Below are 18,818 nucleotides of genomic sequence, written 5' to 3' on the forward strand. Positions count from 1 at the left end.
AAAGAAAAAAAGAAGAATGCTGGTACGCAAAATGAATTGGTTGCAGATCCTGCTTGTGAATGACATCTTACCAAAGCAAAGATAGTTGGCATGATAGATAGCATAAAAAACCTCTTTCCGCAGTCCGCCTACAAGGTCCCCAAATGCTTCCCATCAACCATTTAGGTACAACAGAATTTATAAAGGGACTATCTTTTCCAGACAGTTAAGTGATCAACAATGTCACGTTCATGCATAGGAACAATACTGTACAACTTCCTCATACTCTGATAGGGCACATGTGGATGGAAGAGCCATATGGGCAAAGCCAACAAATTATTCTCATGGAGACACTGGCCACACAAAACCCTGAGAGGGACCCACGGGATTCTAGCAGAACTGCTCTTTTACAACAGTGGTGCCTAACCTGTGGCCTTCCAGATGTTGTTGTGTTCCAATGACCATCAGTCCCAGTCAGCCAAAATGGTTACTAGTCAGGGGTAGAGTGAACTGTAGTTCAGTAACTTCTGGAGATCCACAGGTTTCCCACACCTCATTTACTGGTTCATCAAGAAAAGCCACCAATGGAAAATACCTCCCTCACCACTATGCCACAGTATGAGCTGGGTCCTAGCTGTGGTGTAAAAAAATCTCAGAAGTAACAGAGAACCTGGCACTGGTGGAATGATAGACCTGATTCGTAGAATTCACGATACTGCCTTAATACACTGCAAGAACACAGCATTGCTTAGGATTCCTCTTCAGGACCCTGCAATCTGAGGCACTTCATTGTGCGCCTCCTCTGCAGGAGGTTTGGAAGGTGGAAACAAGGAAACAGGGCCTTTTCTGCAGTGGCTCCGCATTTGAAGAATGTTGTCTCTAGGAAGGCTCTCCTACCAGCCTTTGGCTAATTAAACAACCTATGGCCTTTTAAACTGTGGGGGTATTGTTTTTGTTTGTTATTATGGTGCGTGTTATTGTGTTTCTATACTGTAAACCACCCTGTGATCTTTGGATGAAGTTCAGTATATAAATTATTACTATTATTATTATTATTATTATTAATCTACCTCTGTATACAAGAGAATTAAAGCTTAATATTCTTGAGAATAAAAGCTGAAATTCTTACATGTTTTGCTAGACATTCACCAGCAACACTAAAGAGTGTGTGTTCACACACAACTTGTCCTCCCTAAGCCTTTGGGATGAGGCAGGCTAGAAACTGAAATAAAAGACTAGCTTAGCACAGAGCAAGGTTTCATCTACCATGTGTGCATGAACTCTACCACTGCCACACAATCCTGGCAGCAGATTTTCAATTAAGCTTAGGAGCCAGCTCAAAACACTACTGTAAATGTCACAGTTCTGCTCCTCATATATTTCTTTTAAAGCTGCACAATCAACTTTTTCCTCTTCTTTTTTTTTCTTTTGGCCACAACAGCATAGATGTGATGTCAAGGCCAGATAGTCATTTATCAAAAATAGTAGACGCCAACCCCATTTGCCGACGAGTGGAGTTACGTTCAAACAACTCAGCAAGCTCTCTCTAGAAACTGACTTGCGAAACCTCTTAGCTGAACGCCCTTCTCCTTACTGGAACAAAAGACTGCTCCGAAAATTTGAGCAGAGTTGAATATTCATTGCAAATTTCAAAGACGTCTTTGTATTTTCTACCTGCCGTCGTCACCCACACCAAAAAGCAAATGATGGACCTCAGCATTGCTGAGGGGAAACTAATATTAATTGGAAGAGGCACCTCTCAGCATTTCATTTCAAATAACTACACATAGTGGAGGGAAAGAGTTTCCTGGACCGTGACTTACAAGGGTTCTTGCTCTGTAAGCATCCTCTTCCCTCCTGCTTTTTTAAAAAAATATGTATAGCACTGAAGAGGATTAAAAATGAATTTGCAGCAGTTATTGAACTGCTGATGCATGAGGAGTAAACAAACTGCATGCAGCTCCGTCGAAACATGTTGAAATGGTCTGTGGCTTATGGAAATGGAGGATTTTGGTATTCATAAGTGGTCCCACATGCTGTAATGGAACAACGATGACATCCAGTGGCCGGCAAGATTCATCATGTACTTTGGATTAACCGTGTTCTCTGAGGCCTAGCTTCCCATTTAACTACAATATACTGTTGTTATGAGGGGATGTTAACTCTCCATTTTACAAAACTGACCTGCAAATTGAATTGCATATACCTAGATATATAAATCCAACCTTTAAACCAGAATTATGGTACGCTTTTTCTTGGAACAATATATCCGACATAAAAATAATATCCTCATGTTGGCCAACAGATTCATTTCATTTGCACACACACACACACCCCGCCACCTTCAATAAAAACACAGTACCTCCAAGCATCGATCTTGCCATCTACGAGCTAACATTTCAAGGAGAGGTGGTCTAAATTTATCCAGGCCCAACAGGTCAGGAAGCATAACACAATGCATAGCGGCAAGTTGACTCCATCCTGTTGAAGACACAGGCAAAGCATTACAAAAACAGCCACCATCAAATGCCACTGGATTTATTAGCATCCACAACTACGTTTGTCAATCTGAAGTTATCATGACCTGCTTGCCCACAATGACGCCTTTTAAAAATATACTGCATCTTAAGCAACAGGAATGCAGTTGTACTGAATAGCTTAACTTGAAACTGATACGTGCGCACGCTAACCCCTCTTCCTGATCATTCAGGCAACTAGCATTATTTGAAGCTCCTATCATCTACATTTTAATTATTCACTGCTTTATTTTGTTGTCTCTGCCATTTGTTCCCTACACTTCATAACTTCGGATTTCAGAAAGCACAGCTTCCGGGCAAATAAGTTCATCCTAGTTCAAAGTTACATTGGGGCATTAACAGTGCAATCCTACACAGCCCCTCTCAGAAATAAGTCTACTGGGTTCAGAGGGGCTTACGCCCACCTAATAATTATCCTTCTATAACTATGCATTTGTAATCGCTCTAACCCAGGTATGACCAAACTTGGCACTCCACTTGGCACAACTCCCATCATCCCTAGCTAACAGGACCAGTGGTCAGGGATGATGGGAATTGTAGTCCCAAAACAGCTGGCGGGTCAAGTTTGGCCATGCCTGCGAGTCTAGTAAAGGACCCTCCTTTACTGAGATTAAAAAGAAAGCTAAGGCAATTGACAAACTAGCTATGTGAAGAGCCATCAGGTGGATAGCATTTCTTCCCTTCTTCCCCCTAATCTCCCCATGAGGGTCATGATCCGACATCACATGAAAGCTTAAGCTTGTTTGCTAGTCTTATGGAAGACTGGGTCTAAATATGCCCTTCTAACATGCTGAAAGTGTCTTTGATTCATAGAAAGGTAATTTTACACTTCATTCTCTAGCAATCAGTGAGAAAAATTAATTTCACTAATGTTCCCCTGCTCTCACTACCTGTTGCACAAGAGGAAGCATGAAAACATCAGTGAAATGCACATATGTCAGTGCTGCATAAATTCTTGGGCAATTATTTTCCTTCTACTCAAAGTTCTTTGGACCGAACACGTACTATCCAATTACTGACTAATTTGAAGAGTGTGTGCATACATGTATGCATGTGCGAGAGACAGACAGACAGATGGACAAGAGATAACATGTTTAAACCAACCAGTGCAGGACGTTTAATCAGACTGGGTATGAGACGCATGCTTTCACAAGCATCTTCTTCCACATAACATATAAAACCGATGAATTTGTTTTTCATGCTAGAGATTTATCACAACGTGATAAGGACAGTGCATGAGAACAGCAGCCACAATCCTGCCCTGAGGCCACAGGTGCCCTGGCGCCCTCTAGCAGAATCAGTTGGCAGGAAGTGACATATCCTGTGAGGTAGGAGGAAGGGCGAATGTGCTACCATGCACAACAGGGGGGAAAGGAAGCAGAGGGAAGGGATGGGAATACTTTAGCAGCTATGAAAGACTAACATGGATGCTCTAAACCAACTCCTGTTTTGGCTTTAGGGAAAGTTGCACCTGAGCCAGTGTTTTATGGGGCTAAATCAGGCACAGGCAAACTCGGCCCTCCAGATGTTTTTGGCCTACAACTCCCATGATCCCTAGCTAACAGGACCAGATGGGAATTGTAGTCCCTAAACATCTGGAGGGCCGAGTTTGCCTGTGCCTGGGCTACATGGAGGAACAGCAGAGGAAAATCATTAAGGTGCAGTAGTGCTGGTTCAGGTGTGTGGTAGCTTGCCTTCCATGCACAATAGCAAAAAGGCTGAAATACATTTCAAATTCCCAAGCACCAGAATTGGTTTTCTCTTGGGGCACATCTTTCTCTCTTTTTTAGGACTGCATCCATGAATAATAATAATAATAATAATAATAATAATAATAATAATGGAGGAGGAGAAAGAAAGAAACAAGACTGTTAGGTATCAGACCAGTTTTTTGAGAATCTTGATGAACATGCTCCAAGGATTTTTCCCCCTCTTAAATCCCTGCTAAAAACCAAACTTAAACGGAAGCAAGATAGGTGTAGAATTGCAGCCAGTACATAAAGCCAGACATGGACAATCAGCCATCAAATACACAGAGGAACGAACACTAGCTTTAAAAAGCCATAAAACACACAAAACTCTTTCAAAGTTCTAAACAGCACAATACCAAAAAAGCATGGGTTCAAATGCTGGTTTTGATGCTCACCAATATGGACATTAAAATAAACAGAAAGCAATGGGTTTCACAGTGAAATCGCCACTGCCCAAGTGCAGAAGTGTAGGTGTTTTACACATAGTGTTAACTATAGGAAATAATTTCTCACAGGTTTTAATTTTTTTAAAAAAAATCAAAGTACACCTAGGTTAGCATCACCATCTAGCAGGCTCCAATAGCTAGAGCTGAAGCAAAACTATTTAGTTTTTGTTGTGTCGAAAAATGCACACCTTTTCATTTATGTAAAGCACTTTGAGGGTGCTGGGTTTTTTTGAAACAAGCAAGTGGTGTAGAACTTTTATTAAATAAATACATTTTCACCACCTTGCAATAATATTTGCTTAGTAAGTTGAATTGCCCTTATTTGATGTTATTCCCAATTACCCTCGCTGATGTCATCACATAGCTAAGTCTGATTGGCTATAGTATCATGATGTCATCTATAGGATCATCCATGTGACTACTCTAATAAGGAAAAACAGCAAAAACACCCCCCCAAAGGTGCATATGCTTGTAATTTAGATTTTATTTTCAGGAGAAGTTTCTTTCTTTTCTTTCTTTCTTTTTTTTGTATTCGGGAGAAATTTCAAACCTGGAAAAATCACAACTTTTACCCTCCAAACTTAGAAAAGGGGGAATTTCCGACACAACTTTAATACACCACGTCTAATCATTGCAGACGTAATCTGGATTGTTGCTGGTTTCTAATGAATTCTTCCAGTCACCACTTAGAGGAAGGCTTGTATCTACTTAGAGCTTAATGAAGCAATTCTCTCTTAGCATGACAACTAAGCCATCGGACACATAGATGTTACCTGCTGAACAGAGTCTCTATTTCTCGTGTAAAGGAAAAACTGGATACATTTAGTAGCACAATGAATGAGAACAATGTAGACAAATAATTGAAAACTGGTCCATAATTCATAAACAGTAGAACTTACGAAAACGCCTACAAGCAGAGGAATCTACAAATCATTTAAACTGACACATCGCCTTTTAGAAATCAGCTTAGTTCCACTGAAGTTAACAAGGTTAGGCAGATTTAATTGCTTATTTTTTTGCTCTTTGCTTTTTTATTTCTTTTATTTTTTTGCTGTTTGTAGGGTACTTTTATTTCTTTTTTTAAACAACAACAACACGATCTTTTCTAGGTGATCTTTTGAGAGAAAGAAATTACCTGCATATTACAAGACTGTGTTAGAAAACAAGTATTTACAAGATCTCGGATTTTGCCTTTTCCTTTACAGATAAAAGAATGGTAACAAAACCCTTACATATTGTCACTGAAAAGCACCCTCTATTTATAAGCAAACAAATTTTTATCAATAGGAAAGTTATCCACAAGGTAACCAACTTTCTCTAAGCCCCCCAAAATATCCCTTCAGTTGTGATTCAATTGCTTAAATCCTCATTCTGAAGCCACCGGAAAATTAAAAATATGTAATTGTTCTCTCCTTGTCCCTTCCCCCACAAGGTGAAAAAGGGTTGACAAATTGAATTTAAAGATCTTAATTCGTTAAATATAAATTTCTTTTTTCCAGTCAGATAAGCTAGCTGCTTAAGTGATGTACAACCATCACTTAAAGGCAGAGAAAAATGAATTAAAACTAATCATTAGTTGCAAACAAAGGTTGCTAAATGAAGCTTGTTTTCAAATTGAGAAAGTGAATGAATGTGCAGATTAGAAGAGGCATGTAACAACGAGAGAGCAAGTTAGTTTAAAGAAAAAGAAAAAGAAAAAGGCCAAGTAGATAGAAACGGAGGTGAGAATACCTTCATTTACTAAGAAACAGGTATGTAAAGGAGCAGGGTCAGAGCCAGAGAGATCAGCTTCAGTGCTAGCAGAAACAGCAGGAGCAACTTGAGCAGGAAAGAAGAAATAAAGAGGAAAATGAAGACAGACGTTTCAGAAAACGGTTCGTATTACTAAAGAATGGGGAAAGGGGGAGAACCATAACTCTCTGGGACTATATTAGCAATTACTATACAAGAACCCTTCAAGAAGCGTTCTAGTGAGAGAGAAACAAGTCAATTATAGAACACAGGGTGAGACTTTGGCTACTTGGGCTATACACCAAGAAATGTTAAATCAAGAAACTTGCATCAATCCCATTTTAAACAGCAGAGTGAGCACGTTAGGTAGGGAAATCCTGGTCACAGTTACACGTATGAACAGAAAGTCCACATTATGACAAGCAATATTGTGGCTTAAAATCACAAGTAATTATAAACCCAAAGAACCAGGATATAAATTATCATCCACATCACAACTGCACGAATAAAGCTTTACAATTAAGACAAGTCTAATTTTGGATGTTTTGACCTTTGCAGATTGTTTTAAGGCCCGGCCGAATAAAACACCTTGAAAACTAATCTCTTTAGTACCCACACTAAGATTGATTTAGTGTGTATTGTCAACTACTTTCAGTGAGGAAGCCACTTTAAAAAGTTAATTGCTCAGAATAGTTTTTGCCAAATTAAAATTTCTGCCGTTTTACGATGGCCGTTTTGTGAATTGTGGTCGGGTTCTTATTTTTTTTAATGTGAAGGCAGTCCAAAGGCAGCCATAAACTTTATAGTTTCGCTAATGCTCCATGAATCAAATTATCATATGAAAGGACAGGCAGACCTTATGGCACACACCATTCTACAACCAGAGGTCAATGTTAAGATTTAGAGGTCACTGGCTGACACTTCCTTCTCACAGAGAATTACCATATGTCATGCACAAGCATCTTCAAATTAATCCCTCTCCTTTATTCCATTGCAGAACAACAATGAGCTCAGGCTCCAGAACAGATTAAGCATTGTTTCCTGAATTGTATGTTTGGTTTTCATGCAGTGAACTTCTTTTGTCACTCTAAGACATCTGCATCAAAATTACTTCTTCTATGATTTCCACGCGAATGCATCACGATGGCACGCGCAACGCTGTAAACCAGCTAGCATGTATTACGTGTGAATTAAAAAATAATAATAACAGACAAGCAGGATTGGGAAAGATCTTGAACTGATAAAGGCACAAGCTTTCCAAAAATACACCCAGACTCCAATTGTCAGAGTTTACTGTTCGATATTTAAGCTTCACTCCTTTGTGATGAGGGTGGGAGAAAGAGAAGAGTCTCTCTGGCTGTCATTGTTTATATCAATCAGTGTAACTGAAAGTAACAACAGCTGGCTTGGTAGGCCAGCAGAACTGGGCGTTCGAGCAATCTGATAAAATACGCTGCATGAATTGATTGTGCTCAGCCACTGTCCATTGCATGTTAGATGCGCTGCAATTAAGAAAGTTAAACTCACAGAAATGCACAGCATGTCACAGGCACCAACTCAAGCGATAGATGAGAAAAACCTACAATGTGATAACTAGGAGAAAGGTGGAACAAAAATCTAACCATTTCATGAATAAAAATATTCTGGCTGTCACTGTTTATGATAAACTTTCCCCCATTTATTATCAGGGCAGAAGTAAGCAAATAACTGTAGATCTGATAGCATGAACTGTAAATATGACAATAGCATTATGAACCACATTAACAGATGACCAATGAGGATGGTAATACCTGAAGGAGCGTCTCCACCCCCATCGTTCAGCCCAGAGACTGAGGTCTAGCTCTGATGGCCTTCTGGTGGTTCCCTCACTGCGAGAAGTGAGGTTACAGGGCACCAGGCAGAGCGCCTTCTCGGTAGTGGCACCCGCCCTGTGGAACGCCCTCCCATCAAATGTCAAGGAAATAAACAACTATCTGACTTTTAGAAGACATCTGAAGGCAGCCCTGTTTAGGGAAGTTTTTTATGTTTGAAGTTTTATTCTGTTTTTAATGTTCTGTTGAAAGCCGCCCAGAGTGGCTGGCAAAACCCAGCCAGATGGGTGGGGTAGAAATAATTTATATATATATATATATATATATATATATATATATATATATATATAAAATTATTATTATTATTATTATTATTATTTTGAAAGGCCTCCCAGTGCACCATGGTTTAGATGACACTACACTGTGAACATTAAAAAATACCAACGTAAATGACATGCAACCTCACATTAGTGGACTTCTGCTTGCCTGACGTAACTCTTCTTCCCTGTTCCCTGTGCCATCCCCAAATCTGCTCTGGAGGGGCTGAGGGGAGAAGCAGGGGAAGGGGAAGTTTCACCATACCAGAAGAAGCCCTTTTTGCTGACTAGCAGCTACCAATGCATGTCAGCCATAATGATTTACACACTTTGCTGCACAGAAAAGTCAAACTTCACCACAGCGTCACATACAGTGAGATACTGAAATATTTGCTTTCACATCCATTCATTGCTCATTAAAAGCAAGTCTGAGAGCTTTCATTCACTTGATTGCTCAGCTATTAAATGCGGCTTTAAAGGAGGCAAAAGTTTTTTTCAGTTAATGAAATTTTATCTCTCCACTAAATTTCAAAAAAGGAAAAGAAACACTTAGGGTGAATTCATGGACACTTATTTGGGTTACTCTACAGACTTCCAGGGGGATTTGTATTGAATTTCTATCTTTCTTCTCTCGCAAATCATTCACAACCAAGCTACCTTCCGGGCAGGGGGAAGGGGGATTTATCTAATAATTGTATGTATGTATGTATGTACGTATGTATTTCCCACCCATTTGGCTGGGTTGCCCCAGCCACTCTGGGCGGTTTCCAACACATATGAAATCATCAAACATTAAAATGCTCCTGATACGGGGCTGCCTTCAGATGCCTTCTAAAAGATGTGTAGTCATTTACCTCCTTGACTTCCAATGGGGACATCTACACTTGAGTTCAACATAAAGCAATGTGCTTGATTTATCATGTTTTAAATATAGCGGCCATGAGAAGAGGATCAGATGCTAGGCAGGAGACCCCTCTGTCTTAGGTACAGTGCTATTAAGACACAGGGTGCTTTTCTTAACGGATTAACTACCTTCAAGAAATCAACACATTTTAAGAAGTGTAATGATCTACTCATCAGGGAAGAAACATTTAGTAGAGGAAGTTCTAGAAATTACACACTTGCAGCCCCAGTTCTGCCGTGATGCCCTTTGGTTAAGCCAAAGTCGCAAAAGGCTTCTACTGCAAGAGTGATATAGAAGACCGTGGGATCCAGTTAGGAAAACAAATTTATATCGCCCTGTTAACAAGACTATGTGCGGAACAAAGAGAGAGTAACAAAGGAGTTTTAGAAAGGTGATACCCTTTTTTGCCCAGATGTCAATGGACACACGTTTCCTTTTCCAGAAAGAAAATAAGGAGAATGTGGAATCCGATAGAAATATTTCTGCTTGCACAACAGAACTTTGTTCCCATCTCCTTTCCCATGTGTCCTCTAAATATGTCTTAGGGGGTTCCCCCAACCCTTCGGAGCAGGTTTGTGGAAGTGAGGCACACATGAGGAGAGGAGAGGTCAGGGAAGTCCCACTATGCAAGCAGACATCCTTGCACTGATGGGATGTGGTAGCTGAATACTGCCCCCAAGAGCCCAGATATTATTTCAGCCATACCCTTTCGCGGGCTCCCTTGAGTCACACACAGGTTAATCTATCCACCTCTGAATACCAGAGATATACAGGATCAGTAATGCCAAGCATTAAAGAGAGGGGAGTCAAACAGAGTGGATCTAGAGATTCCCTCCCTCAGAACAACCACTGGGATTAACCTGAGTTGTAATTATGCTGATCTGTCATTTTAGGAACAGATTGCAAAACTGGACTGCAAGGCTCATGGCAAGTGCAGGTTTCATATCAGTCCCTGGTGATGAACTGCCAGGAGATGAATCCAGGGTGAGTTCAAAAAATGGTGGATCAGATACATATGACCACCACCTTAACCTCCAGCAAGGTGCTTGGCTGTCAGCACGGGGTACCCGAAAAATATTGCTGCTATGAACTCAAAAGATCATATGCACACAGGAACCTTCCGTTTCATAAAACACCTGCAATTATCAGACCATTCTTTGCAATTATCAGACATTTCAGCTTAATCACTCAGACAAAAAGAGAGAAAAGAACGTATCATTAAGACAATTCCACAGTCTGAGTGATATCTCCATTATCTCAAGGGCCTAGAGGTTACCTTGTTTAATCAGCCCCTGAGCTGTCGGACTGGCAACTGGAGCAGGAGTCTTCACTCTAGCAAGCTCGGGAGTCCCTGGTCTAGGTGGTCTACAAATAAAAGAAATTCAAGAATTGGGTATGTAAAATCAGAAAATATTGCACACCATATAATATTTGGGCTTGGTGCCACATAAGAATAGCTTAAGAATGGGTTGCATCTTCTGTTAAACATGCACAGATCTCGGTACCCCTTTTTACCCAATTCATCATCATTGTCTTTCTCAGCCTCTCTTCTATCAATACCCTAGATATCCTCCATCCCTTTTATTTTCTGGAAAATATAGTTCCCTTCTTTCCTTCCAATGGCTGGTTTAGTATCTTCTGTGGATATGGTGGTCAAGGAAGATGGAGAGGCTTACCTCAATTCTCATATAAACTTCTTCTTAGCTTCTATTTTATCCATGAAGTTTTATTTTTAAAACCAGACAGGCAAAAATAGTTGTCAGGTGCTGTAACCTGTACTGAGTCTAGACAGCGGCAACAACAAATCAAACATCATTTTATGAACCACCTCCTTAACAACGTAACTTTCGCCTATTTGAAATGTAATAAAACATTTTAATCATTTGACGGAAACCTCACCAAAATGGTGTCCAGGTACAAATACCTAGAACCTCACTACTTTCAGCCAAGTTGGAATAACAATACAGGGTATAAGAAAGAATAGGAAAAGCAATCTGGCTTTGGGTTTATCTAGGCCAGGGTTTGCCAGATTTGGGTTTCCAGCTGCTTTTGGACTACAACTCCCATCATCCCTAGCTAGCAGGACCAGTGGTCAGGGGTGATGGGAAATGCAGACCAAAAACAGCTGGAGACCCAAGTCTGGGAATCCCTGATCCAGGATGAACTTCAACAAAACAATGATCTAGCAATAAAGAATGCACAACTGTGAACTAAAAAAAAGGTGGTTCGGAGCGAGACAGCAAAGGATGAAAGAGGTAAATTGAATAGGTTTGTTTATTTTTTTCTACAGGTACCTGACTGGTCCCTTCTTCATATGATCACCAATGAATGTTGCGTTCGTCATGCTCATCAAGGTGTTAGCCAAGGAGATAATGGAGAGGAGGTGCTGAGTAGTTACTGCGCGTGATATGCCGTATGTTCCTCTGATATGTCCCTCCGTGGGAGATACAGACTTCCCTACCTCCACATCAATGGAGGGCATCTTGCCTATGGGCTGATTGTATCCGGGAAGCATCAGCGACATGTGGCCTCCTCTCGAGAGCAGGCCAAAAGAGACGGAGCAGTGAGGTCTCAGCATCCCCAAGCGGTCGCTGCAAAGCTCATCTAGAACACCGTTCAAGCCCCAAGCATGAAGGCATGACATAAACAACTTGGCTGTGTCCATGGTTAGATTGTATTCTAAGAGGGTTAAGGGCTTAGATTTGCTGGACCGGTACTCGGGATCGCTGTCTTCTCTCCTCTGCCTGGCTTCTTCGTCGTCCTCGTCCTCATCAAGGAGATGTTCTTTTATGTTCTCTTTGATTGTTTCTTTGACCTGCTGGAACAGGACCGCTGCTCGTTTGCCAGCCAGGAAGGAGCTCCCTTTGTCAGAACTACCAGATGCTTTCTGCAAATTCTCTGGGGAAATAAGGGCTGTATTAGGCCTGGAGGCTTCTTCAGTTAGCAGTTGAATAATCAGAGCTTCTACATCAAAGAAGAGCACATGGACATCTGGGTCTGTTAAGTTAGTCTTCAGGGCCTGAACCATCAGAGAGTTGTGAGAGTACTTAGGCAAATTTCCCTGCAATAAAACATGCAATAGTTATTTCTCTGGCTTGTGCAGTACTCTGCAAAGAGTTTGCGCAAAACATAACCTGAGTATCTTGGATAGGAGAAGAGTTGTGGCATTTGAAAGCAAGCAAACAACAAACTTGAAATGTGAATGATTTAAGATTACTATATGATTCCTTTTTTAAAAAAAGTATAATTAAATGCGAAACACTCCAAAACAATATGTATAATGTATTTTTGAAAAATATGCTAAGCAGTTAATTGTATTTTCCCATCCTTTTAAAAAAAAAAAAAATAGGAACCAGTACGCATCTGTTGGGTTATCCATGTGGTTTTACGTGATAGTAGCACTTGTACAAACTGTGTCCAAGTCTATCAAGGATCCTAAGAGAAGGGATAAATTAATTCATCCAAGAGAAACAGATATGTGTATGAAAAAGACAAAGGCGCAGACTGTTCCCCACCTTTTTTGGACAGGTGTTGATACACAGGTGTTTGCAGGACTCCCTTCGCAGAAATAAAACACTGAAAAGCATTGTCTCCCACAGAGCCAATCTACACTGGGAAGTCTAAAGAAGACTTACAGCACATTCCCATATATGTCCACTCAGAAGTTGAGGCCCCACTGAGCTCACAGGTAAAGTGTGAAACCAGATTATAACCGTAACAAGGTTTCTCCTTCTTCCCCACTTTGGAATGCAAGATCACAGGGCAGTTGTTGAATTCATTGTTAAAATTACCAGTGCCACTTTGAGACAGTAAATAATGAATTAGCACGCACAAACACACGCCTCTTAAATACCCGCAGAGATTTATGTTTGGCACTAAATGGGATACGTAACTCTTTGTTGATTCTGTTCACACATTTTTGAGATCTGCTCCTCTGATGCTCTCTTCAGCCCCTAGAACAATATGCTGTCTTTGGCCATCAACCTGTACCTCTTCAAAGCCTCACCTTGCTAGTCAACAGCATGTGCATCCTTCCTTGGTCTGCCAAGGAAGTGAGGATGATGAAAGCAAACAAAACGCAAGAGTGCAAGCCGCATTCAACTTGTGCCAAATTAGACTGATTTCAATACCAATCCCATTTGCGGGGACTAAGTAGTGGAGGTCAGTTTCAATCTCTGTTTCCACCACCATGCAAAACACATTTTCAGGCAGAGAAGGGGCTCACACTGTATGGGAAACCAAGTTGGTCTCCAGTGGTTGGTTGGATTGGGGAGAAGAACACAACGCATCATCAGATTCTCCTAGCTATATTTTGTTTGATGAATTTCAATGTATCCTGCACAGAAATGTTGTGATGGTCTCTGTCAAGGTTATGAAGGAGCCTTGAAAATCCTCTCTGCACCAGCCCTGGAAGTCCATTCTAAAACCAAAGTGTTCCAAAACCAAAGCGCGCTTTCCCACAGAAAGTAATGCAAAATGGATTAATCCATTCCAGACTTTTATAACAACCCCTAAAACAGCAATTTAACATGAATTTTACTATATAATGAGACCATTGATCCATTAAATGAAAGCAATATACAATGTACTGCAGACACACAGTCACAAAAACAAAATAAAAAGAGCCACAAAAACGCAAAATAGTAAAAACAAGCAGACCTCAACGTAACACTCAAATCAGAAGCATAACACTCAAAGCATGTTTGCAGTGTTTGGGTTCCAAGTTGTTTGAGTACCAAGGTACCACTGCACTGCGTGATTTTAGCAAAACCTCTAAGCCGTTTAACAAGAAACCCAATGCTCTGCTCCTGACCTCAGCTGCACATTGCACGGCCAGTTCCTGTTTTCTAACAATTTATCTGCATGCGTGCGTTCCTCCTCCATCCCAAACAGTGGGTGTTTCCTGCTCCCCGTATGCTTAAATGTTCATGCATGCATCCACCTGCCCTGGCAAGTTCATCACTCACTGCATGTTATCTATTCCTCACGCAAAAGGCTGAAAAGTGCAGCTGTGAAAGTGACAAGTCCCCCTTACACACACACCTCCGCAGGGAGCCTGCCAAAGACTCTTCACAGTAAAGGTGAAATTGACAAAAGGCAAAACTCCTACAGAAGAAAAAAATTTTTTTGAAACCCCCTATAATGAAGTAGCCTCTCTGGCGATAGCGGTGATGGAGAAAGCTCATCAGTTTCACCACTTCGGTTTGCAGCCTTTGCAGGTAATTCTCTGAACTCGAGCAAGATTTCCACAGAACCTGCCAGAAAGATTTCAAAGAGCAGCAATGAAACTGACAATCTTGGAAGCTCGAGGCTGGAGAGGTGAAACTGACAAGAGGCTTCAACCCTCTTGTCAATTTCCCCTTTCACCTCCTCGCAGTGAAGGGACTTCTGGGAACTCGCCGAAAAGGCAAAGGGGTGTTTGTCAGCTATACCGCTCTTCTCTGCAAACCACACGAATCTAAGAGCTTGTAACAAGCCATTGATCGTCTCATCACATCTATTTTCATTTTTGTTTATTTTACACGCGACAATGACAAGTTTACGCACCAAAGCCAGCCACCAGAGAACTGCCATTATCAAACCTTACCATGAAATGGGCCATCAATGGCAACTATACCATCCCATTTCACCCAAAATTGGGAAACGGTGATTTTGATTGTTTTAAAATTATTTGTATGAAATTTTTGAAAGACAGGTGTCAGGGAACTGCCATCGGAGCCAGAGGGAGAGGGAGGGCTCCAGAGGGATTCCGGAGAGCGTACCGGGAGGGAGAGAAGCAGCCCATCTTCTGGGGAAGGAAATCAGTGTAACACTAGTGGAGAAGGGGGGCAGATGGGTGAATCGGCGAGGTGGCTCCATGACTCCTCGCCGGAGACCAGCAGGGAGAGCACGGGTCCTCCGCTGCCCACACCCTCCCTGCGCAGAAGGCTTCCGCGCAGGGAGAGTAGGCGAAGACTAGGCGTCAAAGAGCTTCTTTGCTGGAAGAAGTTCAAGAAACGCCCACTGACGGATTCTGCCAGCGATTGAGACAGCCACGGGTGAGTGGCTGTCCGGACAGAAAGGGTTCACCCAGGTAACTCAGCCAAGCGTGGCGCCGATTTACGCACGAGCAACCCCTAGAACCATTACAACAGGCAACTCCTGTTTTAGGTAAGAGCAATATGTGTGTGATTGTGCACGCACACACACACACACACACACACACACACAGCGCCAAACCAGAAGTGACTTGGAAACATAATAAAATATGCCACTAAAAGGGTGGGGGCAGGGATGGGGCAGGGGCAGCACGAGACACAGTGGAGGCAGAATGGGATGTTTCAATTGCACGCAATTTCACGCAAGCTCACAATGACCCGGGACACAACCCCCATGCAATTTGAGGGATGCCTGCATAACATTTGACAAACTACGATTAACGATTTTTGAATGAGGCAGTATATGAAGCTAGAGGCTGGAGCTGGATTCATATTCTTTATTAATTTTTTTATTATATTTATTATTATATTTGTATACCGCCCTTCATCCACAGACCTCAGAGCAGTTCCAAAGCAGTTAGCTAGTTCTGATTCATACAAAATGGGAGGCTATAGTTGACTCTGTGTGTGTGTGTGTTCACATGGCTCATACATAGATCAGTTTATCAAGACAAGACGCAATCATCCGAAACATTGATGAGAATTAGTTTCTTAAAGTTCTACTGCTTTAGTTTAATTATCATAAGTACGGAAGGAAATTAAAGTAAGATGGAAGGCATGAATGGCTCAAGAAGCTACTTTTCTCTTTAAAATGTTCATCCATACAACAATATTATTTGTACCTGTAGCAAATCAGCTCTAATATGTTTAAAGGCAAAGTGCACATACACATTCTCTGCCATTTGAATTTGTTACCCTATTAAAATCATTTTGACACAAGGAATAAGGCAGCAAACTGGAATGCTAGAATTGGAAATATGACGGATTAACCAAACCTGGTAGCAATCCTAGTACTGGTCAGTTTCACATGTGTGGACTCCCTGATTTTAAACAGGGATAAAATCTATATAAAACTGGGGGATTGCAAAAACACAGAACTGCCCTATTTTATGAATACCAACCATAAAATCCATGGGGGAAAATATGACTCTTAACAAAAAGTGGATCTCTGATGCCCTCTGCTGTCCTACTGTCAAACCTGATTAGAAAGCAAGGCAACCCTTTGTTCAAAAGAATACTACAGAACGTCTCAGTACAATTTCATAAATGGGCAACATAGTTCTAAAATGTTTGTGCCAGAATGCAATCACCACATCAGGTTATCATGAGCCTTAGCCCTTTGTTTGATAAAGTTAATATGAGTAGGAATTAGTATCACTACAAAAGATATCTATTAATTATTATCTTTTTAAATCTCTGTGGAAATGTCATCATGAAGCTAAATATTAGTATACATTCTTATTTGGGTATAGGAGACTGCTGGGGCTATTGTACATTGCGTGAAAAGGAAAAGGGAAATTCTTCATCAAAACAAAGACAAATACAAAATAAATGGATGTATGCATGTCCATGCACTTGTTCATTGTGAACACAAAGCACCAAAATCTTTCCCTGGGAAGCCTGATCCCTTGTGTCTATGAGATTTCCCCAGATATTGGCATAAACTATCAGGCCTACCTTCTTAACACTCAAGGACTACAACTTTTTATTAATAAATAAATAAAAATCCAAAACAGAGAAACCAAGAATAGGAATGCTGCACTCAATCCAACCAATCAGGGGAAACGAACAGGACCTCTGTCCAATTCTACCAGCCCTCACTGGATTCTGTGACCTTGCATTAGTCTAGCAGAGTAAGTAGGAAAGTGCTAGCACTGATTTGATTTTTTGAAAAAGGATAAGCCATGCTTTCATTGTTACTGGGCCAGTATACATGTAATGGCCCAATAACAATGAAAGCATGGCTTATCCTTTAAAAAAAAAAAAAAATGATAGTACGCGGGTGGCGCTGTGATCTAAACCACTGAGCCTCTTGGGCTTGCCGATCAGAAGGTTGGCAGTTCGAATCTCTGTGACGGAGTGAGCTCCCGTTGCTCGGTCCCAGCTCCTGCCAACCTAGTAGTTCGAAAGCACGCCCAAAAGTGCAAGTAGATAAATAGGTACCGCTCCGGCGGGAAGGTAAACGGTGTTTCCGTGCGCTGCTCTGGTTCGCCAGAAGTGACTTAGTCATGTTGGCCACATGACCCGGAAAAACTGTCTGTGGACAAACGCCAGCTCCCTCGGCCAGTAAAGCGAGATGAGCACCGCAACCCCAGAGTCGTCTGCGACTGGACTTAACTGTCAGGGGTCCTTTACCTTTGCCTTTTTTTATACATGTAATAATTTTAAAACTCACAATGCAATATGAAAAAAACAAAAGGAACTAAAAACACAGTAATTTTAAGTGCTTCTGCAGATCAAAAGGTTTTAACCCAGTGCTGAAAGGAATGTAGTGTTGTCACAGAGCATTCCAAGTTGCGCATTCCAAAGTTGGTGTGCCACCACAGAGAAGGCCCTCTGTTTGGTACGTGCGAAGTGTCAATAGATGAATCATGGAGAAGGGTTGCCTCTGATAATCTTAACGCTGAGGAAGATCAATATGGGAGACGACACTCCTTCATGAATCTAGACTTCAAGCCATTTAGGCTTAAAAGGTAAGCATCAACACCATAATGTGGTCATAGGCAGAACTGACGTACTGTGGTTCCGTCTGAATAAACCAGTTCAGGTTCTGGGCTAGTTGAAGTTTCTGAACAGTTTTCAAGGGCAGTCCTGAACAGAATGCATTACAGCTTTAATTTTCAGTTTAGTGAAAAAAGGTACTGGCTTTGGGGAGGGAAAATATCTATTGTTAGTAAAAATTCAAGGCGGAACTACAATAAACAGCCAGGTGACATTGGAATGTAGGATAATAAACAAGGGTAGAGGGGTGCGGGGAATGAGACAGGGAATTTGCTTGGTGCATTCTAAAGTATATAAAACTTCCTATAATACTTTAAAACAAGTAACTTTTTTATCTTAATATATCATCTACAAGCTGCCTTACTATTAAAAGCTTGCCTACGGCAGCATATCATATTACTTTCCAGTTTTATCTTCTCATCTTCTGTATTTTTACTCTCTCGTGTTAGGAAACCTTATTTAGAACACTGTAAAGATTTTGCCTGGGATTTTAACTTTTGGAGTTGCATGACATTGTGCCATGAAGTCAATTTCCCGCAAATAAATAAATAAATAAATAAATAAATAAATAAATTGTAATATTTATGAACAATTTTCTCACTTTAAAATTGCCCATAAAACTAGCTATTAGGATCCTCCATCT

The 18,818-nt window shown here is 41.0% G+C and overlaps 1 protein-coding gene across 1 annotated transcript in view; it reads right to left on the minus strand.

Moving 5' to 3' along the window:
- Positions 1 to 18,818, minus strand: part of WDR7 (WD repeat domain 7) — a 226,909-nt gene that overhangs the window by 169,004 nt on the left and 39,087 nt on the right. Inside the window, exons 15-18 of the mRNA XM_079994680.1 lie at positions 11,771 to 12,537; positions 10,753 to 10,841; positions 6,445 to 6,531; positions 2,342 to 2,460 (exon numbers count right to left, since the gene is read on the minus strand). Of these exons, the coding sequence (XP_079850806.1) occupies positions 2,342 to 2,460; positions 6,445 to 6,531; positions 10,753 to 10,841; positions 11,771 to 12,537 (1,062 nt within the window). The remainder of the gene's footprint in view (positions 1 to 2,341; positions 2,461 to 6,444; positions 6,532 to 10,752; positions 10,842 to 11,770; positions 12,538 to 18,818) is intronic.

The sequence above is a fragment of the Podarcis cretensis genome (assembly GCF_951804945.1).
Source record: "Podarcis cretensis genome assembly, chromosome: 11".
Lineage (NCBI taxonomy): Eukaryota > Metazoa > Chordata > Lepidosauria > Squamata > Lacertidae > Podarcis > Podarcis cretensis.